Raw genomic sequence first — 27,238 nt, 5'->3', positions numbered from 1 at the left:
CACCAAAGGTAGTTGAAAAGTCCATTCATAAAACTTTTATTCCACTTACATCAACTTAATACACATGTTCTGAACAGTTATGTTTGAATTGTTCATGAAAATTTCATAAGACATTAAACAAAGCTAGCCATCATCTCAAGTTATTTCCCTGTTAACTATTTTTACAGCACATGCATGTTAGGCAAGTATCAAAAAGAAAAAAAAAAAAAAAATCACAAAAGCAAAAAACCTAAAAAAGTTAAATACATGGTTTTTTGTTGTACTGCTGTGCTCGATATACAGTGTCATTATGGATATCAAGCAATTCATTTTTTACTGCATCTTTACTTGTACATTTGTTCTTAGGTTGCTTAAACCATTTAAATACAAATAAAATGTGTAGCAAAAATAATGAAAGCAACAGCAGGTAACTTTACAAATAATGGAATGTGAACCGTTTCTCTTTCCTTCTCTAGAGAAAGTTGACTGGGTTAGCAAACTGTCTTAAGGAACACTTCAGCTGCAATCAGAGATGTACACTTGATTGGCATATTCCACAGATTTCACATGTTGACTTGACATGCAATATCTATGGGACATCAGTAGATTCACAGCCATGTGTGCTCCAGCTTGAATATTCATACTAACTACACCTGTGGCTGCAACTGATTATCCCTTTTTTCCATCATGACAGACCAATATGCAAGCACTCGTTTTTGCTTGACATAGAAAGCTGTTTTAACACTGGCCTTGTGGGAAGCCACAATGTACCAAAAGTACTATGCCAAACATGTAAAACTTGTATAAAAATGTCACAACCCTATATTGGCCACCTCAGATGAAAACATAAATTCCCCAAAATGTTAACTGGCTCTATTCCCCTAATATTAAACAAAACCACATGGGAAATATAGAAATCCAAATAGAAGTAACATAAACCTGTCAAATCGTAAACAAAAACTATTTGTGGGACAGCATGGATGACAAATGGTCTACTGTGTAAATTTCAGAATGAGGCAGACGGAAGTTGGAAGGCTGGTTAATTCTCCCCTCCTTCTCCTGCTTCGGCTTCATCTCCTTGGGTATCCGATGTCCACAACTGTTTGAGAAAGAAAACAGAGTAAAATATGTAAGATACTGACATCAGTGACTAACATTTAATAAGCAGTTATTAGAAAGAAAGCCTAGTTCTTAAACAGTAATTTTGTAAGAGGTCCTACTAAGCACCCTTAACATGGATATAATTGCTGGCTATTACAAAACGGAAATCTAGCCCTAGATGACCCAACCCCTTTGCTGCATTTAAGGAGGAAGTTCATAAACAGTCAAAACCAAATTTTCATATCCACAAAGCTCACTAAAACACAATATAAACAGGCAAGAATCAGACCTACAGAACAGATATATGAGAATCAGGAACAAACAATTCTTTGTTTCCTGTGGATTTGTACCTTCTCCTCAAGCCAGCTTTGTACATCCTTCTGAGGGAAAAGCTTCAGTAAAGCTCTTCCTTCACATTCAACATTATCCTTTTCTTCAGAACAGGCATCTCAAGTGTTTTGTTTTGCTTTTATAACCAAAAGCATTTCACCTAAATCTCTATCCCTTGGCTCTATTCAGTCAGTCACGTTCCTCTAGCAACTTCTGGAATACAGAGCTTCCAAACTTAAAGAGCAGGGCAGGGGAGGAAGAAAATCAGGATAAACATGCAGTATGCACAAAAAAAAAAAATCTCATTTTCAGCTCCATAAAATCATACTAAGGAGCCATATATCAAGATTAAGTACCAACTAAGGAAACTGAGCATCAGTTCCAGACCAACACCCAGGGCAAAGAAATTGTTTTGTGAACCAAGTATTTTGCCATAGTGGATGCTTCCCAACTATTACCAGCCTAGTATGATTTGCAATCTTTATGGAGTTCCAGCAGCATTAACCAAATCCTTCATGCTCTATAGCTTAAGGTGGTAAAACCTAAGAATAATTCTCTACCTACAGCTTAGTATCACTATGGTCTTACAAGACACTTTAAAAAAACAACAAAAAAAAAAAACAACAAACACCAAAAACCCCCCATCATCAGAAATATTTTACCCTTTCCAGGAATACAGGACAATAGAAAAAGCTGCATTCAGCTCTGGGGCCTCCTACAAAAGAAGGATGTGGACCCGTTGGATCTCATCCCGAGGAGGCCATGACGATGACCAGAGGGCTGGAGCAGCTCTGCTGTAGAGACAGGCTGAGGGAGCCGGGCTTGTTCAGCCTGGAGAAGGCTTCGGGGGGAACCTTAAAGCAGCTTCCAGTGCCTAAAGAGTGCCACAAGAAATCTGGAGAGGGACTTTTTACAAGGGCATTTAATGACAGGACAAAGGGGAATGGCTTTTAAAGTGAAAGCTAGCAGATTTAGATTAGATACTACAAAAAAGTTCTTTCCTGTGAGGGTGGTGAGACACAGGAACAGGTTGCCCAGAGAAGCTGTGGCTGCCTGATCCCTGGCAGTTCAAGGCCAGGTTGGATGGGTCTTTGAGCAACCTGGTCTAGTGGAAGGTGTCCCTGCCCATGGCAGGCAGTTGGAACTAGATTATCTTTAAGGTCCCTTCCAACCCAAACCATTCTATGATTCTACAAAGACCAGTAACCTTGCTCTTGCTCTGAACATCACACATAATATCTGTGCTCAATATTCCTTACTGAGGGCATTAAGCACAGTTATTTTACTGGAGACAATAGCATACTGGAGACAACAGTCTGTTTTTACCTCCTGCACTATATTCTATACTACATTATTATAATACTGCATTAGTCTTAGTTTCAGTTCTACTTTTATAAGGAACCATCAGTAAGAACAGCTTTATCAGAGGCTTCTACCCTAAATCCTAACCTCTAGAATAAAGACTCACAGAATCACTTAGGTTAGAAAGGCCTTTAAGATCACCAAGTCCAACCATTACCCCAGCACTGCCAAGTCCACTACTAAACCATGTTCCTAAGCGCTCATCATTTAAATACCTCCAGAGAGGGTGACTCCATCGCTTCCCTGGACAGCCTGTGCCAATGCTTGACAACCCTTTTAGTGTGGAAATTTTTCCCAGTACTCAATCTAAACATATACCTCTGTTCATTAAATAAAAAGAGCTTGACTGCTATGGGGAGGATTACCAATTGAGAGCACAATTTAACAAATCTGCTGGGGAAAACAAGGCCCTCGGGGGCAAGGGATGTGTTTTTTTTTTTTTTTTAATTAAACAAAAGAATTTCGTAACAAGAGCAAAAAGGAATTATCCAGCATTCTCAGTTAAACAGATTTAGACTTGGCATGTTAAACAACCCTCTGAACACTTCCCTGCCTCCAGTCCTTGCCGAGCACACACACACTCAGCTTCTTCAGCCATTCAAAGACAACATAAAAGGACTGACAACTGAGGAAACCTGCACCTTGCACATACTGATCAACATGCTAAATCACTGTCAAAAGCTTCCTAACAGATTGTAACAGATTTGCATAACTAGCAAAACAGACCCTTTCTTAGTTTATGGAATTCACTGCAGTCTTTGTCAGCCACACACACACCAAAAATTGTTTGCTACCTCAAGTGGAGGCCCTACAGCAGCTTCCAGTACCTAAAAGGGGCCAACAAGAAATCTGGAGAGGGAGTTTTTACAAGGGCATTTAGGGACAAGACAAGGGAGAATGCCTTTAAGCTGAAAGATGGCAGATTTAGATTAGATACTAGGAAAAAAAAATTCTACACTATTGAAGGTGGTGTGGCACTGGCACAGGTTGCCCAGAGAAGCTGTAGCTGCCCCATCCAGGCCAGGCTGGATGGGGGTTTGAGCAACCTGGTCTAATGGCAGGTGTCCCTGCCCATGGCAGGGGTTTGGAACTTGATGACCTTTAAGGCCCCTTCCAACCCAAAGCATTCTATGACTATTCTAAATAGTTGTGGAAAACATGGAATCAACATACTCGTAAAAGTCATGCTAGGCATTTAAGGAAAGACATCATTCATTCAATATGGAATCCTACAGCTGTCTACAGCTTTCTCCCTTATAATAGAAAGCTCCCATCAATTATCAGGGCTACTACTGTAATTCAGACACTATGGTAGCTCAGTCCAACTTCTCTTGTATGAAGCAATTTGCTTTCCAGCTCATATGACAAGCTTTACATTATTTTTACTGGGAAACTAGCAATTAATGTCAGCTTCTATTCTCTGTTTCAATACCATTTATTCAGGACAGCTCTTGAGCAATCTCACTCAAGGGGACAGTACACACAGACACTGAGAGCAATGCCAGCCCTGTATCTGTCTTCAGTAAAGAGCCTAAGAAATCTCTTACATTTGTTTTGTGATTGTTCCAGCTGTTGCTTACAAATAGTGTTTTCAGTAGTGTTAAGTTGCTATTACAGTGGAAAAGGTTGCAAGGAATAGGGAAATTAAGTGCTAGAAACAAAACCAGAAAATACGGCAACTCCGGTGTTATGCAGCTGTACAGCTTTACTTCTGGTTCTGTCAAAAAAAGTCCAGCTATTTTGTAAAGGTCACCGATATCAGACTACAGGGGCTACAACTGGTGACAAGAGATGATTCTTACGGTTGCATTTTTGCTTGCAGTGATTCCCATCATGAAGACCAGGGTGTGAACTATGCCATTAATTTCACTACTGCATGGTTGCTTTTACTGTTCCATTTGCTTTAGATTTGCGTTTAGGGGGGAAAAAAAAAAAGAAAAAAAAAGAAAACCTGGAAAAAAAATTGGTCAATTTGTCATCTGTCAGAAACTGAATTAGTGTGTGGAGTAAAAAAGACTAGGCAGAAGAAAAAGATGTAGCTCAGAAACATGAGGTACCATCAACTCATTTGTAAGTAAATGACAGACACATCTCCACAGCCAAGAATGAACTCTGAGTGCCCCAAAGACCAATCCTCTTACCAACAACGTGTAAACTTTAATGATACTCACTGTCAAGTTGTCTCTCAGTAACTGCATTATTAGCGTGCTGTCTTTGTATGACTCTTCACTTAATGTATCAAGTTCAGCAATTGCTTCATCAAAAGCCTAGTGTTACAAAAACAAAAAACTCCATTGGCCATATGACAAAGGGTTATAACCAATAACTGAAATGGATTTTTTGCCTACCTTAGACTTACCGTTTTTGCAAGGGAACAGGCTTTCTCCGGGGAATTGAGAATCTCATAATAAAACACGGAGAAGTTCAGAGCCAGACCTAATCTGATAGGATGTGTTGGCTGCATCTCCTTTTTACTGATTTCAAAAGCTTCTTGATACGCTTGTTGCGATTGCTCCACTATCCCTTTGGGGGGAAAACACACACAAAAACCACGAGTAAGTAATTCACATACTGTATTCAGACATACAATCAGGACTTGTGCTTGTGCTTGCATGAACAAAATATGTTAAGAGTCAATGTCTGTGAATGAGCATTTCACCAAAGAAGTCGCTATTTTATGAAGATTTTACTTAATCTATTTTTAAATTATATATATAAAGAAAAGGAAGTTGTCATGGACCAAATCACAGGTTTGAGTCCCTCCCTGCCACCCTTTAAGCACTTGTATTTACAAATGCTTGCAGCAGTTCTGTAGCATTTGAGGAATACAAAATCCATCACCTATATAAAAGGTATAAAAATCAAAGTTTTTACTACACACTAGCTTGATATAGTACCAAATATTCAATATCTTTATACACAGCAAAGCATTACAAATCCACATTTTAGTCACACTGATGACCTTTGCTTATCACTGCCTTTCGGTAACAGTCATCTATGAATTTCCATTCAAATTGCTTGGCAAAGACGGTGTGGCATACCCCAACCCAAACTAGATATATATTTTTTAAAGTTTCCATTTCCAATGTAGATACTTAAAGTACCTATAAACTCTGAAGTAAGGCAGAAAAAAATAACAACTGGGCTCTTTTTAGAGACTAATCTTTTGCCACTCTTAATTGGTTCTTCTGTACAAGTTCCAAACTCCTGGTGGAAAAATACCCAACTATAACGCGTATACTAAGATTAAGGAGCTCAACAGTTTCTTTTCTCACTGAATACACTTGAACTTCGGAGCACACTATGCCTGCACAAGTCAGAGATCATGGCCCAGCACAGCCCACAAGCTGGGCTATGTCCTTGATGACTGCAGGAGGCAAGAGAGGCGCTAGACACCCAGTACAAAGGGACCCTTGTTCCTGCACTCTCCACGATTGTTAACAGCATCTGAGAAGAAGGTGGGCAGGAAGTCATTCAATTCAGATGCAAAAGGGCTACAATCTTGACATTTCTGGATCAAACTAGAAATGCATCCAGCATGATCTCTGCAAAAGAAACAGTCACATGTATTCAAAAATAAAGAATTTTAGGTGCCAAGGACTCAAAAATACATCAGTATTTAACTCACAAGTACTCCAAGTCTGAAAATAACTAACACCAATATTCAGGATGTCTATGCAATCTATTTACCTGTATGTGGCATAAAAATCAAGTTAACTTCAAGGAATGAAGCTGACATTTTTTTTTTAATTTTTCCTTAACATAAATATATTTAAAAAAGGTGCAAAATTGATGTATTCTGTTAGTTTTAAATCAGTCACCCAGCATATAAAAGTAGCGAGATTTTAACCTTGAATTCTTTAGAAAGTGTTCTACAGTTCCAAGGCTGCAACAGCTAGCTGAGGTACCTGTTTGACATTCCTGCCCACTACACTCCTCTTTGATAACATAAACAAGCTGGTTTATGAAGATAAAAATCCAGTTCCTACAGTTGGGAGCTTTATATTGTTGCTGTATTTACTGTAAAAGGCTGAGAGAATACTGTCCACCAAAACAGCCGTTGTTTCCTAAACAATAATTATCAACTGCTCTTCAAGGTCACAGACAGCATACAAGAAAAAGCCTGTGACATGAAACACTTGGATGGAGAAAGAGAATAATTTTAGGAGGCACAGTAACTATGAGCTAGATGGGCTTTCAAAAATATTTTCTTCACCTGGAAACCCACTAAAAGCTGCTCAGCCAAGAGCCTGGCTTAAACAAAAATTAACTTCAAAACCACTTTAAATGAAGGTTTTCACAGTCTAATTTTAGAGCCTACAACTTAATCCTCAACAGAAAAAAAAACCTTCAGGACTCAAAATATTTTACCTTCTATGCATGTGAATACAGATTACCGAAGGGAAAATACAATTACACTCTGTACAGTAACAGACACAGAGAACTGGTTATACCTGCAATTCTGCAGTCACCAAGACTGAGTCAGTTTGCATGCAGTAAGCACTAGAAGTCAAATCAAGCTCCGCTATGCCAAGTCTTAACATCTTTATGCAACTCCCTATTATCCAGTGTATCAGGGAAACGGGGCTACTTTCTGTAAGGTGGAAACAATACATATACCACAAAGCTAGAGCAGACACGTTTCAAGCCTGTTTCACCTCTGTTTCTGTCAAGTCATGCAGAAGTCTTTCTATATCATACTGGGAGAGCTTATTAGCTTGAGCTACACAAGTTCACAGGAGCACCACATGTTCAACAGCACCACAAAGAACACACCAAGTCTTACAGGAGGGCAGAGTGCCACACAGCATCAGCAACACAGCTGAGCACACCAGTAATCCCCAAGGCTTCCAAGTCCATGCACTCAGATTGCGCATCCCCTGTGTCTGCAGGCTGAGTGCAGACTAATCTGAGTCTTCATGAAAACAGTCAGAGGATGTTACCAGATGGGAATCTGTGCTGAAGTGTGCTGATCTTAACGACATGCTGCACCAGTCTTAACTGGCTCTAGGAAACAGATTTGCACTGTTTGCAACAAGCTGTATCTAAATGTTATGCACCATTCTGAATGGAAGGTGAACTGTGTATGGCATCAACATGTTGTTAGGATGTTTCTTCACATACAGCAGTTAAGCCACCTAATATATTAAGTGCCTTATATCGACTTCTCTAACTATATTTAGATTAAGACAACTTGCAATTATTACAAACTGTTCATATGAAGATACAAGAAATTTGAGGAAATAAAAACATCTGGACATTAAACTACCATAGTTATGGAAGAAATTTTCCTAACAGTAAGATGAGTTTCATCACTCCTTTTTTTCTCCAGGTGGTTTCTAGTTTCTCTGATTCCTGAACCTATGCAGGCTTTTTGTATTCTGTACAGATGCAGGAGAAATGGCACAAACAAGGCTTTAAAAAGATACAAGACTGAGACCCTAAAAAGAGGAAAAACCCAATATTCAGCCAGGCTCAAGATGCATAAGCCTATATTCATGCATGCATGTATGCATTAGGGTTGATTTCAAGGTTTCATGACTGAACATTCGTTACCCGCTTCAAACAGCAGGTACATAGGAACTTTCAGAACTCATTTGAAAGCCAATGACCCATGATTTTTCTTCAGCAAACAGAAAGCCTGTTACTAAAGAAATTTACATCCAAATCAGAATTATTCTTAGATTAGAGTCATGTCACCATCCCACCAAAGGCAATCTAATTTGACAAGATTCAGCCACAAGCCGACATACAATACCTTTCTTGTCATCTCCAGCAGCAACCTCAGCCAAGTAACGGTAGTAGTCTCCTTTCATTTTCAAATAGAAAACTTTGCTTTCTGCTTGCGAAGCATTAGGGATCAAGAACTTTTCCAACAGAGACTAAAAAGAGAAACAAAGAACACACTGTTTTGATCAAACATACTTTTGCAACATGCTGAACCAACAATTCAATTATATCACAATCTATTTCAAAGTCAAGACAGATTTACTTTTTGCCATTTTCTTTGCATCCTACATAGTGAATTCAGCTACAGAGAACGTGTTATGGATTGCAATTCTAGGTACAAAAAGGAATGCTGTATGCCAAGACTTGATGGGAAGAAGGCTGTGTTCATGTAGCAGATGAGTCTTGTGTGACCAACGGATGGCTTTCTACAAGCCATTATACAGTACCTTAATAAAAAGAATGTAATCCAAAAAGTCTCGGCAGAGGGTACACAAAGGCAGAAAGTCTGCATCCATGGATAATAAAAGGATCTGAAGTATCAGCTGCCAGATCAGAGACCCGAGTATCTTACATACACAGATACTAAATAAGCCTCATTAACCTAGCTCCCATTAACCGGAATACTGTACTGCAAGAAACTGCAAGGTGAACCTGGATTCTCACATTTCCAGACAGCTGACAATCTGACAGGCAACTCTCTAGCACTGAAAAGGATCCTCTCTTTGCCTTTATGTGCTCCCTTAACAGGTGTCCCCTACATCTTCCAAAGCAAAGGCAGCACTCTGGAGTCACTCCACCAAATCCTTCCTGCGGGCTCCCACTTAACAGCAAACTTTTCTGGATTATTCTAACTGCTTATTAAATTAACACAGTAAGTTCCCAGGCCAGGCAGTTGTATAATTTAGCAAGTTTTATTATGATGAAAATAGGAAAAGAAAAAATCATTAGCTCCAACATGTTTAGTCAAATTAAGGCACAAGCTTGTCAAATTTCTTGATCTCGAGTACTTAAAGTCAGACTTTGAAAGAAAAGTAGTTATTTAAAAGGCAGAAAAAGTACAGAAGTACTTGAACACTCGAAATCAGAAGCTGTTACATGTACTTTGCTAGGACTATGTAGCACATGATTCTTTATAAGATATTTTAATAAGAATTCTGTGTGGCTTTTTTCCCCTGTAGATTAGATGACTGATGTTTTGGTTTTGTCTCACCGTTTTTAGCTCATATTTCCAATGACACCACAGAAATGGACAATCCTAATTTAGTTCCAACCCACAGAATGATGGCCCTTTACAGTACTTCTCTCTAGATAGCACCCTCTGGGTTAAGCAAGGATCTTGCATGACATACCCGTGGGACAAGCCCAGCCTGAATACAGTAGGTTGTAACCACTGTACTGTGACAGAGACACCCGTGGTGCCCGCTTTGCTCAACATCCCAACTGACATAAAGCTACAGAAGACTAATTCACAGAAAGAACAGGTAAACAAGTTTGGTTGGATTTGGGTTGTTTGTGTCCCCTCCTCCCCCATTACAGGACTGCTGATTCATTTATGCAAATTGTGAATATTTAGCTTGGTAGACTCAAACTTATGTGAAACCCCTCAAAATGAAGTGACCCATTATAACAGCACTCCCTCGTTTCTATCTTAGTAGACAGGGTAATAAAGAAATCCAGCTGACAGAAAGCAAAGTCAGTGAAGATTCAGCTATGCCTATGCTCCATTGAGATTAAACATGTTAGTGGACTTACTTTGTTGGCTTCAACATAAGGTATTTATTCAATCTTTAATATTAGATATTTCCAGTACAGTGGGGATTGGTATACAGCTTCATTTTACTACCATGCAGGGAGACATCAAAAAATACTGTGTGTCCTTGCTTCTCATCCAAATGATAGCAGAGACAATCCTCTGGCACAAAGCGAACACAACACAAGCAAGCTGGTGGCAGCAGTATTTTATGGAGCCAGCCAAATGGACTTCCAAGCTGCCCCATGCCAAAGGCACCCTTCTGGAAGGTGTACCACTATGCAGGAGAAGCTTCAGAGCCACCTCTGCCCCAGCATGGCTGGAACAAAGCAGAAGGCCATGAAGTATATGGGTCAGTGCTTCAGCTCTCTGTAACTACTTACATGCTCTGTTCTCACCATTAGAGAGCTTCAAAATTCACAGCTATGACATTTTTCCCGAGTGCCAAGAAGCTCTGACTTCAATGACAACTAAAGGTTATCAGCTACAGAGAATAAGGCTATTAGATTTCTTCTTTAGGACTGCAGCTAGGTCAGGCGTCAGTTTGCACCCACCCTTCTGGCACCATGGTGAGCTGCCCTCCTGTACCCTCCATTAATTGGTCAGACCAAAGTAATTTCAGTGATTCTAGAAACTGGAATTCTTCATCATCCCTGCAGAACAATGTTCAATCAAAAAGCACAGCTCTGCTCACTCCTACAGCAGCAACCAAACTGCCAGACCTAAACTCACTTAGGTCACAAATGAGGCAAGTATGTCTACAGACACCTAACTGAATGGGTTAATGGCATAAGCCGACACAGAAGAATCACAGAATAGTTAGGGCCGGGAAGGACCTTAAGATCATCAAGTTCCAACCCCCCTGCCATGGGCAGGGACACCTCACACTAAACCGTGTCACCCAAGGCTCTGTCCAACCTGGTCTTGAACACCGCCAGGGATGGAGCATTCACAACTTCCCTGGGCAACCCATTCCAGTGCCTCACCACCCTCACAGTGAAGAAACTATTCCTTATCTCCAATCTAAACTTCCCCTGTTTAAGTTTTAAAGAAAGACTAACCAATTGAGTCTTCCTAATCAGAGACATGGTAACAGGGCAACAGCAGTGGATGGTGTATCTTCTATTGAAAAGAAGTTTCAAACCCATGTCAAATTTAAAAGAGAACTAAAAGAATCCCTTTAAACACTTTTAATCAGCTATTCATAGAATATAACCCATGCAAAGAAGCTCTGACTCTGAGACTGCTGTAGTAGCTTGCTGGTATCTCGATGAAAGACTCTTATTCTACATACGTAACACAAGCGACTGATAGGCCACATATTTTTGGAAGAATTTTATTTATGCCAAATCCTTCATCAAGAGCAACAAGATCTGAAAGCAGATTAACATTTAAAAGTAGGAGATCTCTTCCCTGTTATTTATCTAGTACTATATATTCAGTCCTTCCTGTCTATATTAGTCTTTTTATTTCAGGATATATTTTCTTTTACTGACATGAAACACTTCTTTAAGTCAGCCTGAAGATTCCGAGTACACTGATTTATCCTAGTGTATGGTTGTGAAAGCCTCAATCTGCATGGAGGTGGTGTGGCTACAGAAGCCATACACATAAAACTACTGACTTTTTAGAGCTCAGCTACAGGAGATAAAGTTAGGCATAACAATAGGTATAACCAATCTAACACTTTGTTACCTGCTAACACACTGGGGAATACTGCTTACCTTCCTTCCACCCTTCCACTGTTTGTCCAAAGCAGAAGAAACAGAGACAAGAACTGTTTCAGTAGTACCACCAATACATGCCTACCTTCTCTTCTTTACCAGTTGGTATGGCAATGTTTATCAGTATGGAGGTGATCCCCATACAGGCCACTGAAGTGCTAAGAGCTAGACCAAGACCAGACCAGTAAGATGATGTGTAATGACTAAGTTTATCAGGCAATTCACACCACTGCAATATGTACAACACTCTGACAGCTGAAGTCTGCACAACACTGGTGTATTATGGCTACATGGCATGTGGTTAAGGCCTCATGCTCACTGATGACATTGCTGGTATTATGAAGAATTCCCATCCATTTCTGAAATACACCAATATGCACTACCTCCAACTTGATGGGCAGTTCATTACAGTGCCTTCATCAGAATCTGGTAGAAGCAGCTTTTTAAACAAAACCAAAACACCACTCCCCACCCCTCAAACCTTACAGCTACCCAGCTGTAATTGTCAGAGCTTTTCATTTTATAGCAAGAATGTAACTGCTGTGAAACAAACCATAGCACTGTAGTCAAGTAGGCAGATGCAGCAGCATCTTAAGAGCACTTTTCAGCCAAAACCTGGAACAGCTTGTACAAGTGCTTGTAATGCTTTTCATAGCGAAGTCATACAAAGTCCTTCCAGAAAGACTTAACAGAAGATTATTGCTTAAAAAAAACCCACCCCCCCAACAAACAAAACTCCAAACCCCATAACAACAACAACAAAAAAAAAAAGAAAAAAAATCAACCAAAGCATGCCTGTAATAAATTTGAATCTCAACTCTTACTAGTATGCTGGCCATTAAAAAAATCAGGCTTCAACACTGCACATCTGCAACTGCAATTATGCCTATGTTAACAGCTTTCTGGTACTTTAGACTGGGAGAGAACAATTTGAGCCTTGGAGACATCAGCTTTTGCAACACTATGCTAACACATACCATGGATAAAGAATCTCAGATTTGGTACATTCCCTCATCTCCAGCAAGCATGCACCAGAGAAAACCCTTTGTCTCCAAAGACATAACAGAGGCTGCACACACACAACTTTAGTATTGTACTGGTGAACTTCAATCCTGGCTTACTTTAAACACTAAGCTGGAAAGATATTTACTTTCTTCACTCTTACGCAAATTCTTTTGCCAGAGCAGAACACAGTCAACAGACGCCAACATGAAGCACAACACACCATGACCCCATTTTGATGAAAGGCCCTATGGGCTTGTTCCTGTGGTTTTGTAACATAAAGCCTATAAGACAGAGTTATCAGACTCAGGAGCAAGAAGGACATTTAACAAGCAGTAATTCTGTGTACCAAAAAACTCCAACACCCAGCCCTCTACAAAAAGTCTGCCTGCTGCTTACTGCAAGCAGACACGCTTCAGTTTGTCAAGCTGTGGTGAGAACTGCAGTTGAAGACAGAAAGCAAACCTATGAAGACTTAAACAGTCCTTTCCTGACACCTGAAGCTTAAAACTACCCTTCTTTCCAAAGCATTTGCTTGCATCTTTGGAAAATTACTTGTGTGGGCCAGAAGACTATTCCCAAATTCATCATAAAAGCATTAAAATCAATGCCTCAGTCTTTCCTTGTTGCTTGTAGTTCTGTATTTCATTTATTACAGGCTAAATCTCAGTACAGCCTGAGAACTGTAGACTAATGCACTTCAGGATGGCATCAACAGCTCAGTTTTCTACTTAAGATCTTTCCCTCCTGACAAACAGGAGACTAAAATCACCAGATTCTAGAACAACATAGCTGTAAATGAGCAGGTAATACATAAAGTACCGAGAACAAGGAACTTTGGTTTTAAATATGTAAAAACTCCAGAACTACTGGTGAAACAGAAAGATATTGCTCTTGCACACAAAAAAAAAAACAAGCTGTAGAATGGTAAAAATACAAAAGAATGCACTGATAAGCATTAGTCCTTTTGTTTTCATGCAGTATTGAAAGACACCTGACATAGTGAAGACATTATTTCTGGTTTTGAAGATAAATTACACAAGGATACTAGTTGAACTTTAATTCACTTGTCACCCATCTGTGGAACATGGCATAGGGATGAAGACATGGAAGAACTCTTTATAGTTTTTTAAATTCATGTAACATTTGAAAGTCTGTCTTTTTCAGCTCCACCTGAAACCTCTTTCACACTCACAATGACCTAGTATTTTCATATTAGGACCATGTTTTCAGATATGTATTTTGTGGGAAGAGCTACATAATATCCCATTTTCAAGCGGAACCACTAACCAACAAGCACAGTAACTGTAGCACACTTCTGTTAAGCTATTCTTCTACAGAACTCTATTAAAGTGACAAAGTCATCAAAGCAGGCCACCTGGATCAGACAAGTTCAAGACACCTACTATTCCTGCAAAAAGCTAGTGAGTGATTTTCGATGTATGTGTTTTCTGCCTTAGCACTACAGTTTGGAAAATTACTCAGGTTATGAAGCAACACGTGCAATTAGCTGCACTGCACAGATTGACACACACACTACAAAGGGTTTAACCAAACTATTTGCAGCCAGTAGAAATTTCATTTACGCATGTCTCTAGGAACTGTTGGAGAAAATATTTTTAGACAACACCTTCCAAACCCAGGCTGTTTTCAGACAGTCATTATGCTGCTTCTGATTACAGTTCTATCCAGAGCTTGGGTAAGAGCTTTGCAACTGCTGCATCACAATGCTCCTGGGGGAAAACCAAAAAGACGGTTCCACTGTCAGCCTACTCCAGCCAAAACCAAAGCCACTTGTTTGATGTCAGCTACAGATTTCTATGTTCTCATTTGCTCACTAGAACAGGAATACAAGAAAATCTGTCAAGTACTAGTAGATGCTGTGGCACTGGAGCTCTCTGTGGTACATCATCTGCTGAAGAAGGAAACAAGCCTGCTGCCTGTTCTCAGTACCAGTTATTCTTTCTTCCCACCAAACTGGCTGCCCACTCACACAGACAGCAGAAGTTGTTTGAAGAAGGTGAGAAGGCTGGTTGGAAGAGATGAGCTAACTGATGAGCCTCAGCAGGGGAAGAATTCAGAATCTGGGACAAAGAACCTTCAGGGGGGCAGGGAAGAATCTGATTGGGACAGTGGGAGATGTGACATGCACAGGCACATTCAGGATTTGTAAGAACAGGAAGAAGATACACTTGATCAGCAGTCAATCTGGCAAAGATCTAGAAAGGGGGAGGGAAATGGAGGAAATGAGCCTTGAGTAGTAAGATGGCAACTGAAAAAAAAAACAAACCTAAAGGACTTGGAGAAGAGAGAGTACTGTGACACAGAATGGCAAGAAATTTCAGCTTATGCAAGAAAATACTACTAGAATGGTCTAAAGTGTTTCTTTAGAAAAAAGCAGCTGCATATACACGGGCAGGCAAGGGGAAACATGGAGTAAGTAGGATACCCTGCAAAATCATCTTTATGCTGACATGTATGCTGGGGATAGAACTAAGTCAGTGAGAAGCAGGTGTATGCACTAAAATACCTATAGGGTACTTAGAAGACATGGCACCAATGGATAGACACACCACTGGTCTGCATAACAAGAAAAGAATGGGAATTGAGGCAATGAGGAACAGCACCTCAGTTTACACTTCTACAGTCATATGCGTGTCTCCTCTCATAGCAGATTTATCCTCCCCAATTTAAGACTTATTATACCCTTTATTACCTTGCCCCTTCTATCACTTTGCTTTCTAATTCACAATTATGGCAAGGGAAGCAAATGTATGTAGTATCAGGATATACTCTTGAAGATTATTCAAGAGACTTTTGAGGTCTTTCATGTGAATCACTGCAGGTTTTTACTGAAGTACACTTAACATGCACATGGACAGAAAAGGAACCAAATTCTGAAGCACAGGTAAAATCACTTCTCCAGTTTAGTAACAAACTCTGAGAAAACTCATACAAAAGGCAGCACCCAGCAAGACACTTAATAGAAAAATAACTAGTATTCCAGTATTTCATTTGTTGAGGCATTGCTATAGACATTAATATACCAACCAGTCTCCACTGAAGATCAAAGCCAATATGCTTGGTGGTTGGAACTGTAAGGTTCCTTCCAACCCAAACCATTCTATGATTCTACACAATTCCTACCTGGGTTTGTGGGTTTTTTTTTGCATCACCTCAGTAACCTATTTTTTTGAATATTTGGGACCATGCAACAAAACAGAATGGTGCCAAATGCAAGGATCATTATTCTTTGAAGAAACAGAGCATGTTCTGAGAAACCTGAGCTAATATAAAATTGAAACCAGCTGAGCTGGATGAGAATTTCTCCTGGAGAGCTGTGATAGCCATTGTGGCTAAAGCATAGCATGCTCTAGCTCTCTCAAGACAACTCTACAGTTTTGGTCTCTGAAGAAATATTAGCAGAATGCCCCCATAAACATGATGTAACTCTTTTAATCCTTGATAAGAACCAGAAGTAAGAACCATTTATCTTTAGCAGCTTACACTCTGAGCAGATCTGATATCTCACGAAGTAGACTATGTATCCTATTAGGAGTTCATTATAGCATACAATACTAATAAAAGCATTTTGTTAGCAAAATGCCACTTTCTCAATGTAAGCCTACTCTACACTAGGAGAACACAATCAGTTAGAGGTCAGATTCCCATTGGTAAATATTTTGTTACCCACATAATCACAAAAGGTAGCAACATCCAGAAAAAAAACTAACAACAAAAACCACCACCAATCCGCAACTACTCTCTGCTCATTTGAACTGCATTAGATCCGATTAAAAAAAATTAAGAACTCCCTGTTCACCTCAGCAGCAGCATGACTTATTATTACTTTTCGTTAGGAGAGGCACTGCCAATCTTCTGACATATTTCAAGAAAAATTAGTAACTACATAAGAGAAAAAAAACAAGTTTAAGAAATAATCACAATAAATGCTCTTTAATCAACTCTAATAGCAGAAGCTTTCTCAAACTATTGCAAAAGGGCAGCCAGCTACTGCCGGGATGCAGAACCAACTTCAGGTTTGGAGCCAGGAGCCACTGTGTCTGCCTACAGCAAAGATCAAGTAAAGCATTTGAGAACTTGTTTCAGAAACATGTACATCTGTCAAGGACATGGTAACAAAAGTTTCCAGATAAAACCAGTAATAGTGTGGCATCTGTTTATACAGATGTACACACCAATTCTGTTCATATCCTAGATTTCGTATTTCTACCACTTAAAGGCTTTCACAGTAAAAGCTGGTACCTTAACAATGCAGCCTTTTAAGTAACCAACCAGTGTAACAAACACACTTGGTGGTGTCATAAAATTGCAAGTACACACACTGAAGTTCTTGCTTCTAAGAGCTTGGAAGGAGAGTATCTGTCACAGGCAACTAAACTGATCAGATTTATTTTGCTGCTTAGAACAGCATTAAGTGCATGAAGTACCTGAACACCAAAGGTGGCTGTCAGATAAAGCAAACTGTTCCTTGGATACTTTTGAACAGCATAAGCATTATGTACTTTGTTTTTAAATCAAAGCCTATCATTAAACATTAATGCCAACTGAAATTAATACAGCAGACTACAGGCTATAGTAAAGATTTTTTCTACTTCCAGTAAATGCAAGAGGACACAGACATCTGTATGTATGTGTACATACACAAGTGTGCAGTGCTAAAGAAAGCATGAGTGGTACCTGGATGTTTAAATTTTGTTTTGCATTTATGCAGAGCACCTTAGCTCGTTTTATGATAAGCAGGTGTATTAAATACATATCAACACTATAGATGAACTTCTTGCTAAGATTAATAAGTACTTGCTCTCCTTTGCTCATGCAGCCCAACCACCAATGCATTTCTTATATATGCTGGAATTTAAAATCCTGTCAAACACGAGCTGAAGTTTCATGCATTTACATGAACATTGTAGAATAAATAAAAACCAAACCAAGTCATCTCATATTTGAATGGATCCATGAATGATGTTTTAATTCTCCAAGATTCAATAATTTTTCAACAGCTTAATTTGCCTAAGAAAAAAACCCCCACCATTTTTAAAAACAAAACCAAACAAAATAAACCAACAACAACAAAAAAAAAATTAAGAAAATTGCTCTAGTTTAGGCAGTGCTTTCACTACATGAAAAAGAGAGGAAAAAACCCAACAGCCAAAAAAACCCGCCAACCCTGAAGGGATGTAAGCCACAACCAGGGAAGTGATTAAAGGATTAACAAAGTGAAATGATGAGGTTGATGCAAATTGCCTCAGCCTCCTACCTTCAATATAAGAGAGCAATTATACCAGCCAAACCCTAACTTAAAAAGCCAGACTGGGAGAGTTTAATCAAAAGCTTAAATTATAACCATCCTGGGAAGTTAGTAAACCCTGGCTATATTTTGCTCTGTGATACACAGAAGTTCAGAGAAGCATTTGTGAACCAGAGGTACCCACGTATTTTCACATACACCACTAGCACATTACCAGTTACCATCTTTTAATACAAATTTTAGCATAGGGAGTTCTACATCCAGGTTTGGCCTCCATGGTATAAGACACATGGATATACTCAAGTGAGTCCAGTGGAGGCCACCAGCATGATTATGAGGCTGGAGTACCTGGTGTACAAGGCAAGGCTGAGAGAGGTGGGTTTCTTCAGCCTGGAGCAGAGCAGCAGATCTCACTGCTCTGTACAGTTACCTAGAGAAGATGGAGCCGGACTCTTCCTGGAGGTCTACAAGTAAAATGACAACAGGCAGCAGACAAATTGAAACATGAGAAGTTCTGATTACATAAAAGGATTTTTATGTTTATTTTTTCCTCTTAACCTAAGTATGACCACATACTTTGACAGGCTTACCCAGAAAGGCTGTGAAATCTCCATCCTTGAAGACACTCCAAATTTGACTGACAAGGCCATAAGCATTGTGATCTAACTGTATCTAAGCAGAGCTGACCTAAATGACCTTCCTTCCAACCTAAATTACTCAATTAAAACAGCTTAATAAGAACTAAGTTTTTTGAAACAAGGGTTCTGGTCACCTAGCTCCTAGATTCCAACAAATTAACCAGCCCCCTTCTGTGATCAACATTCTGTAAATAAAAGCTTATACAAACACCTCCCCTTCTTTTCCAAAAAGATCGAATAAAGGACACAGATCTCAAAGACAGAAACAAAGTGCAGCCAGAACTGAAAAACTAAGCAAGCCTGAAGGAGTCACAGAACTACAGGTAGCAATTTTCAGTCAGAACATTAATTTTTTTGTTAGTATCAGGTATCTTCATAGCATAGAGGATCGTACAGTACACTCACTCAAGCATGTTAGCACCACTCTATAGGCTAGCCATGCTTTTTGACCATCAGAAGGACACACTAAGCATACAACAACTGATTTTAAAAATACCTCACACATGTGCATATCAAAAAGCATATGGTTTCATATAGGAGAGAAGACTTAATTTTCTAACCCTGTTATTGAGAATCAGTGCAGGAACAGGTTTTACAGATGTTAACATAGTAACCTATTAGATGTTTGCAGGCAACTAGGGAATAGTCCCACAGTGATTTCAGTATGATGGTAATAGGCATTAACTCTGTGGCATGTTCTTTAAAAAGCCATTTAGATGCATTCTGAATGGAATTACACACCCTTCCCCCAGTGAACTGCAGCCCCATGACAGTCACTAAACTTTCTGCTACTCCCCCACAAGCAGTATATTAATTAAAGTATATTAAAGAATCACAAGCCAAAAGTCATTTAACTGTGGTTTTACTGTACCTTCTCTCCTCCCAACAACTACAACTTCTAAAAAGTAAAACATCCGTAACAAGTGCAAAGAAATCTAAATAGTAGAAGCACACAAGGAGTACCACTTTATGCTTCTGAGCATGAACTTAGGAAGAAGTAACGTGGCAAAGAAAACAAACAATTCCATCTTATTAAGAGCGTCCTGAACAGCACCATTAACCTGCAGCTCTTCTGGCAGGGACTGGGGAAAAAAGTGCTGTATAGCATTAAGTGCAACAGTGACTTCAGAAGGCTGAAAGACAAAGTTTGAGGAGTTTCTACACTTTTAGGAGAACAACCAAAATCGAAGAGAAACACTGAAACAGCACATGGGCACTGTAAGCAAAGAGATTTACTCAAGATACGATTCGGGGCAGGGGGAACTTGTGGGACAAAGAGACATCACCCAGAAGGCTGAGCACAGGGAAAGAACATGGGAACTGTCGCATACAGATGTGCAGGGGACTACTGCCATATGTACCAGCCTAAGGAAGAGAGCGTAACTGTCTACCATTACATTCATACTGAAGCCAGTTCTGTTTTTAAATTATTAGTTTACATTTAGCTCATGTCAGAAACTGCCTGAAAGTTACTAGCAGTTTGAATCTCCTGAGAACTTCTAACATGCAAGCAGGATCAGACGTTAAGCCATTTAGAGACCTCTCCATACTTTCTTCCGTTATTTCAGAATTCTCATTAGCTGAAAATTTAATCTTACTACAGATTTTAATTTGAACCACATCAGTTACAGCTCTGTTTTAAATTAACTGCAAAAAGCATTCTGAAGAAAATACACACCTGTTAGATTAATAATATTTATTATTGAAACAACAAATAAAAGATCATTATACTGGCATTTTAGGCAGATCCTCCCCTCTACTACAGAAAGTGAAACAGGATGTGAAGCACAAACTTGGCTAACATGAGGAAAAGTACTTAAACTCAATTTCCTGTATCACTACAAAACTTCTGAGGCTGGAGATTTTCTATACTACTCAGGCACATTTAAGATGCTGAAGTATGGCACTGGACTGACCCACACACACTGTATCATTCTTGAAGAATCCGGAAATTCAGTCTTTATTTGTGCAGTGCAAGAAACTTGTACTACGCAGAATATGTCACAATTATCTGCAGTTTATCAGCACTACCAGACCAACTCCAAATTAGAGTTGGTTATATTACACCTGAATATCCTCTGGTGTATCTCTGACGGAACAAAGAGATTTTAGGTGTCCCTTCTTTGTACAGCAGCACTCTGAATCTGCAGCAAACAAAAAGATGGGTTCAGCTGTTTGTAGAGCTATAGAGGTACTCCACAGCAGGCTCAAGTGAGGGAAGATTTAGGAAGCAGCAACGATGCTGCCTTTTCCTGCTGCAAGGTCAGTGCAAAGGAGAAAAATAAACAGTCGGACCTGACCCATATAACTGCTACAGTTTTTATCATTCAGTCTAATAGTTAAGAAGCAAGAAAAAAGTGCAGCACTAATTGCTCTTATTCACTCCATAAGTCAGTGGAAGAGCTGGGAACAAAACCCACACACAGCTTAATATACTCTGCATCTACTGGATTACAGGAGCTATTTCTTCCAATCCACTAGTAATTTGATTCCAAGAAATGAGTGAAGAGAGCAAGAAGCAGCAGAGAAGCCAGCTCTGGCTACATTCTGCTAGTCACAAACACATGCTCTTCATTGGATTCCTCCCTTCAACACAAGCTAGGACATCAGTCACTTCCACGCTCAGCTGTGACGTAACACCCCAGAGTATTATACATTACTTAAGAGCCTAGCAGGCAAGTGAAGACACAACAACAGCTCAAAAAGATTCAGAGTCTTAATAAATGATGTAAGTTTGAGCTGCTTTTGCACTGTAACTGCTGAGGCTCTTGACCAAAAGCTTTGAAGATTTGTTAGCACTTCAGGTCTTATTAATGGTATACTTTGGTATACTTTGCAATCAAGACTTGGTAAACCTTGTTTTTCACTTCTGTGAACAGCTGTAGTCTAGATTATGCCATACAAAAATTAGAGGAGCTCCTGAATAAAAAAAAAAAACACAAACAAACTAAAAAATTAAACCACCTCCTAGTACCATGTTTGCATGCAGCATTGCGAAGATTCCTGTTCACATATGTCAACCACAATTCTTTTTTCTCTATTAAAATGCCAAATAAAGCAATATGTCAGTCACATTTCTAGGTGAGTAGAATATATGTGAACAGGACATTCCAACAAAGAAAACAAAAGTATTTTTTAAATACAAATCTAATTCTTCAATGCAATTACCAGTGTCAAAGGTAGTGCTTGACATTTGAAGGCATTTTTAAATCCTATCCCTTGAACAATAAAACAAGTTTTTATTATTATTTTTTAAACCCAACTCTAAAAAAGTAGTTTTATTACTGCTAATCACCCCTAAGGCACTGTTCTTCTGGACAGTCATTTTTCCTTAATCTATTAAGAACAATTAGACTAGCAACACTGAAGATTAGTAAGACATTAGCTTCCTAAAAGTAGTAACATAGCAAATAATAAGAATTTATTTGAATTATATATGTAACTCTCATTAACACAAAAAGAAATATAAGACCATTTTGAGATTTGGAAGATTTAACAACATTCCCTACCTGTGTTCCCTCCTGCCTAGATAATTCAGCTGCTTCAGCAAACTCAAAAGCTCAGGGTTTTAGTTTTTGTATTTAGCATGTATAATAAAATTTCACTTCGATCTGGTTTCTATTATCAGAAAAAGAAATTCAATTGCAAACACTGAGTTCTTCTAAAACAGGGTTTCTGAGCCCAGTGACTTCATTAAAATGATTTTCAACCATAGTTTACAAAAGAATTTCAGATCACTCTTGACCTGAAAGCATCCACCCCTGAGGAAATGCTCAATAATTTAAAAAAAAATAAATAAAAAAGAAGAAATGGCAATAAATTAGAATGCCAGATTTGGGTCCCTACTTCCCTGGCTTAAATAAATGCCCCACCACTTAACCCAAGAACTAGCAAATCCATCGTTCCTATGTGTAAGTTTGACATTTCCATTTTCACAGAGGAAGTTTAAGAGTTATCCTTACACAAGATAACACAACATGAAACTGGGTGTGTCACAATAACCATGGAAGCCAGCCTGAACTGGAAGCCAAGATTTGAAGTTATCCACACCGACTTCTACACGCCCTTGAAGAACCAGTCTTCTACAAGTGATCACCACACTTGTCCTTTAGTTACGTTAAACAGCAAGCAAAAGTCATGCTACTCATTGATCTTAATTTTCGTTTGACATGAGATCTTCAAGCGCATGCTTAGCTATTTAACACTTCCCTCCTATCACATGTCATTCTGTCACCTTCAGGTATGTGATCCCTTGTCACATATGGGATGACACACCAGCAGTGCCCACAGTCCAGTCGACAACCCTACTGCTGACAGTAATATCTACCTCACAGGTGGTCACAGGCCTGGGCATCCGTTAATCATGGGTTCACTGAAGCACCACAGGCACATGCAGTTGAAAAAACCCTGACAATCTTCCGAAAGCTTCTGGAACAAGCTTCGGATTTCATAAACCAGACTCTTAACAAAAATACAGGGTTGTCTGCCAGGTACATGCACATTTTGACAGAACTACAAGCCACAGAAAATGCCCAACTTGAATATCCTTTCAGTTTGCTGTTAAAAAAATTAAGTTTAAAAAGGTATTACAGCATTTCTACTGCCTCTTCCTGCAGTCAATTTTCTGCATGGCTGAGTCATAACTAACATTACATCATCTTGCCCAGGGAGGGGCACAATTTCCGTAGAGTAAGAACTAACTCTTACAACTAGAGCAGCATACTAGAGTTGCAGAAGTCAGTGATTTAAGATACAAATACTGCATTGAGGGGGAAGGGCAGACGAGAAAACCCCAAACTACACCTGTATGTAGTTCAGTCTCAAAGAAATATGTTGATTTCTTGTAACTATTACTTTATATAGCATTTCAACATTTCTCCAAATGCTGTAGCATTCAATACTATGATGATTTGTATATAAATAATCAATACATTACAGAGAGAGAAAAGTCAGACATTCTTTAAATACTGTCCTTCAGAAATAGCATAGGAGAGCACAGCTTTACTGACAGACTAGAAGCAGTCCCAGAGGGCCCAGCACCATTTACCCTGCAACCCTAAGTAAAGACGGATCAACAGTTTCATTATTTCTCACCAGCACATCATTGCAGATGTCTCTTAGCTCAGTCTCAATTTTCTCTCTGTATTCTCGAGCCATCTGCTGTTTTTTCTCAGCGCCTTCCGTCTTTTGTTCAATACTTGAGACGACTCTCCAAGATGACCTACGAGCTCCTACAACATTTTTATAGGCAACAGAGAGAAGATTCCTCTCTTCGTTGGACAACTCAGCTCCTTGCTCAGTCACAGACTTCATGCAACTTGCCATGTCATCGTATCTTTCAGCCTGCTCAGCCAGCTTGGCCTTCTGCACCAGCTCATTTTTATCCATGCTGATATTTCTAAAGAGGAAAAATAGTGAGGCATTATTCAGACAACGATCAAGGACAAAGGTGTTTGCATAGCAGAGCAACCATTCTTTAAGTAGTTTGGAACTGCAAGACGTACAATTGAAATCCAGGGCACAACGTGTAAAAGCATTACAAGATGTCAAAGCACCTGATGCTCAAACATGCAGATTTGTGAAGAGTTAAAGTTACCGTTTCCTTCTGAAAAACTGTTAACTTTTGAAAGTACATTATGTTAAGAAATAAAAACAAAAGCATCCAGAGGTGAACTGAAAACAAATCATTCCTGTCTTATGCACATAAATGATCCTAGTTCTTTGCCATCACTCTCATCACATCATATTCAAGCTGCAGCACCAACTGCATCCAATTATTAATATAACAAAATTGAGAAAGAAAACATTCACTCCTAAGTTTTTCACAGAAGAAGACCACATAAAGGCTAGGCACACAACACCAGCCAACTCTGTGCCTTATCAGAATCTTACAGTTACATGCAGAAGGACTTGGCATAGGGATCTGCAAATCAAATCCCACACTGGCTGTTAAAAAGCCAGAATGCACTAAGTATCTGAATTTGAAGGTGCAGACCCTTCAAAAGAGTTAACCTCCTCTCCCAAAATGGGATACGGTAGACCTCCTGAGCCAAGTACTGCTGCTCCACCTGAGAGGCTATGCTTTCAGAGACAAAAGGAGATTTTACTATTCAAAAATACTACTTCATCAGTATTTGAGGTAGTGTGACCTGGCTGAGATGCTTCAGAACCTGCATCTTACCAGCACTTAAAAAAAAAAAAATAAATAAAAAAAATCAAGGTCTGCTGAAAGTAAGTACCAGTTAATGTTTTTTTTTGGTACATCAGCAAAGATTACTCCTCCCTCATACCCCATCCTTTTATGTACCTTGATCATTTCGAGGCCCCGGCAATGCACTCTGGGATACACCATCTCCATTTAAGTTCGATTATATTATTAAAGCAAGAATTATTTTGGTCATGTATGCTTTATGGATTTCTGTATGTTCCATACACAACAATCCAGCAGCTTAATTTTTAACCATTAACATTTTTGCCATTCTGCATGAAGTTACCACAAACAATAGCAGCTCTACCTTCCATTTCGGTATAAATTAACCCTATGTTTAACATTCCAGTCCCTGAAAGGGAAAGATTGCGTATCTGCTACCCCCACCATCGGGGCAGAAACTCAGCAGCGTTTGCAAACATGCGTTGAAAACTTGACCGCACCATGAACAGCGCGGTTAAGGAGCCATTTTAAATCAGGTTTTTGGCTACGGTTATTTACCACCGGGAGTGAGCAGGACGAGCGTCGTTAAAACTCCAGCCCCACAGCCCGTGCGCCGAGTTCTACGGCAGCATCCTCTCTGCGAGGCCGAGGGCGCCCGCGGCGGGGCTGGGCGCTGCTGCGCTTCCCCCACACGCGGGGTGACAGCAGAAAATGGAGCGGCCCGAGGGAGGAGCAGGCGGCACGGCGCAGCACCTCAGGATTCCCCGAGGCGCGGTGGCCCGCTTCGGGCCGCCCCTCACGCCTCCCCTTCCCGCTCTGCGGCCGCCGCATCCGCCCTCCACGGAGACACGGAGCGCCTCGCCGGCCGCCTTTGTCATGGCGGATCGGCGCCGGAGCCCTGCCCACTTCAGCGCGCGTTAATCCCGCTCACCTCCGCCCAACGCCGGGGGCGGCGGCGGACGAGGATGCCGCGTCCCCGCCCCGGCAGCGGCCTGACGAGGGGCAGCCCACGGGCCCAGCCCCAGGGAGATGCGAAGAAGGGGGGTGAGAGGGGGCGGCGGAGGAGGAGCCCCCTGTAGTCCCGAGGGAGCCGCTGCTGCCGCCGGAGAGCTCGGGCGGGGCGGGCAGGATGGGTGGGGGCGAGGGGCAGGGCGGGCGGAAGCAGCAAGACCGACCGAGGGGCGGCCGCTGCGGCTGCTCCGCGCCCGGGCAGCGCTCCCGGCGGCAGACCACACCCAGCGCCCCCGCCCGCCGGAGGCGGCGGCGCCCCCACCCCCCGCTCCACGCGCCCACGGGAGCGGGGTCGCCCGGTCGCCCCCGCCGCACGGGCGGAGCCCTCACCTGCCGCCCCCTCCCCCGCCCGCCGCCCCCGGCCGCTCTTCCCCGCTCCTCACCAGCGGGGAGGGGCAGACGCGGCCTCACCTGCGCGGCCCTCACCGCCCTCCCCGGCGGCCCCCCTGGGGCAGGCTGCTCCCGCCGCCCCGCTCTCTGCCACCGAGGCAGGAGCGGGTGGGGGCGGGCAAGGAGCTGCTTGGCGCTGCCCGCCGGCCGCCTCGCCTCGGCCCCCGCCTCCCCCCCCCCCAGCTCCCCGGGGGCGGAGGGCAGGGTGCCGGGGCGGCCGCCCGGCGCGGGGCCGGAGGAGGGGCGGCGCGGCGGGCCCCGTTACCTGTGCGCGGCGGGAGCGCGGCGGCGGGTATCTCAGGGCGGGCGGGCGGGCGGCGCGGACTGTGCCTGTGTCGCGGCTCGCTGCGCTGCAGCCTCTCTCCCAGCGCCACACACGGCGTCTCCGCCAATCACCGCGCCGCAGCGCACGGGCAGCGCACCGCCCGTGACGTCAAGCCGGGGCCATGGCAACGGCGAGGGCGCAAGCACGAGCCCGCACCTCCCCCGGCGCGCGCAGGGCGGGTGGAGGCAGTCGCCAACCGCCGCGGGCGGCGCGCGGGCCGCGGGACACGCCTCACACCGGCGGCCCCGCCCGCGGGCGCGCGCTTCTCCCCCGCCCCTCCCTCTCTGCCTGCCCCCGCCTGCGGCGCCGAGCGGCGGGGCCCGTGCGCTGCGGGGCCGCGGAGGGCAGAGGCGAGGCGAGGCGGCCGCCCCTGCACACTGGCCTCTGACCCTGCAGCTGAGCCCCCTTCACCCGCCTCTGCCCCGCCGCTGGTGGGCTGAGGTGAGCGGCGGTGGCGGAGGGTCTCGGGCATC

General features: G+C 41.7%; 1 protein-coding gene across 2 annotated transcripts; it reads right to left on the bottom strand.

The window, feature by feature from the left end:
- Positions 1-20: 20 nt before the first annotated feature.
- YWHAZ (tyrosine 3-monooxygenase/tryptophan 5-monooxygenase activation protein zeta) lies at positions 21-26,885 on the bottom strand. 2 transcript variants are annotated; one of them, XM_061447973.1, is made up of 6 exons: positions 26,706-26,885; positions 23,983-24,286; positions 8,531-8,654; positions 5,132-5,295; positions 4,944-5,039; positions 21-1,078 (listed from the first exon to the last, which is right to left on the bottom strand). In XM_061447973.1, the coding sequence occupies exons 2-6, from the start codon at positions 24,274-24,276 to the stop codon at positions 1,019-1,021; spliced, it is 738 nt and encodes a 245-aa protein (XP_061303957.1). In that variant the 5' UTR covers positions 24,277-24,286; positions 26,706-26,885; the 3' UTR covers positions 21-1,018. The 2 variants fall into 2 exon arrangements, with proteins under 2 accessions (XP_061303957.1, XP_061303958.1); XM_061447974.1 differs by lacking the exon at positions 26,706-26,885 and adding an exon at positions 25,971-26,083.
- Positions 26,886-27,238: the final 353 nt, after the last annotated feature.

Source organism: Pezoporus flaviventris, unplaced genomic scaffold (assembly GCF_033815535.1).
Source record: "Pezoporus flaviventris isolate CSIRO_AGI_PZ_B2104156 unplaced genomic scaffold, CSIRO_AGI_Pfla_v1 ptg000007l, whole genome shotgun sequence".
Taxonomy (NCBI): Eukaryota; Metazoa; Chordata; class Aves; order Psittaciformes; family Psittacidae; genus Pezoporus; species Pezoporus flaviventris.
Note: the sequence above shows the minus strand (reverse complement) of the source record. Positions and strands in the feature narration are given on the sequence as shown.

Excerpts from the sequence above, each read along its gene's own strand:
- YWHAZ (XM_061447973.1), bottom strand. The coding sequence starts at position 24,276 with ATGGATAAAAATGAGCTGGTGCAGAAGGCCAAGCTGGCTGAGCAGGCT. Across the intron at positions 5,296-8,530 it reads TGCTGGAGATGACAAGAAAG|GGATAGTGGAGCAATCGCAA; the intron begins GTATTGTATGTC and ends TTCCCCCCAAAG. Across the intron at positions 1,079-4,943 it reads TACTGAGAGACAACTTGACA|TTGTGGACATCGGATACCCA; the intron begins GTGAGTATCATT and ends TTTCTCAAACAG.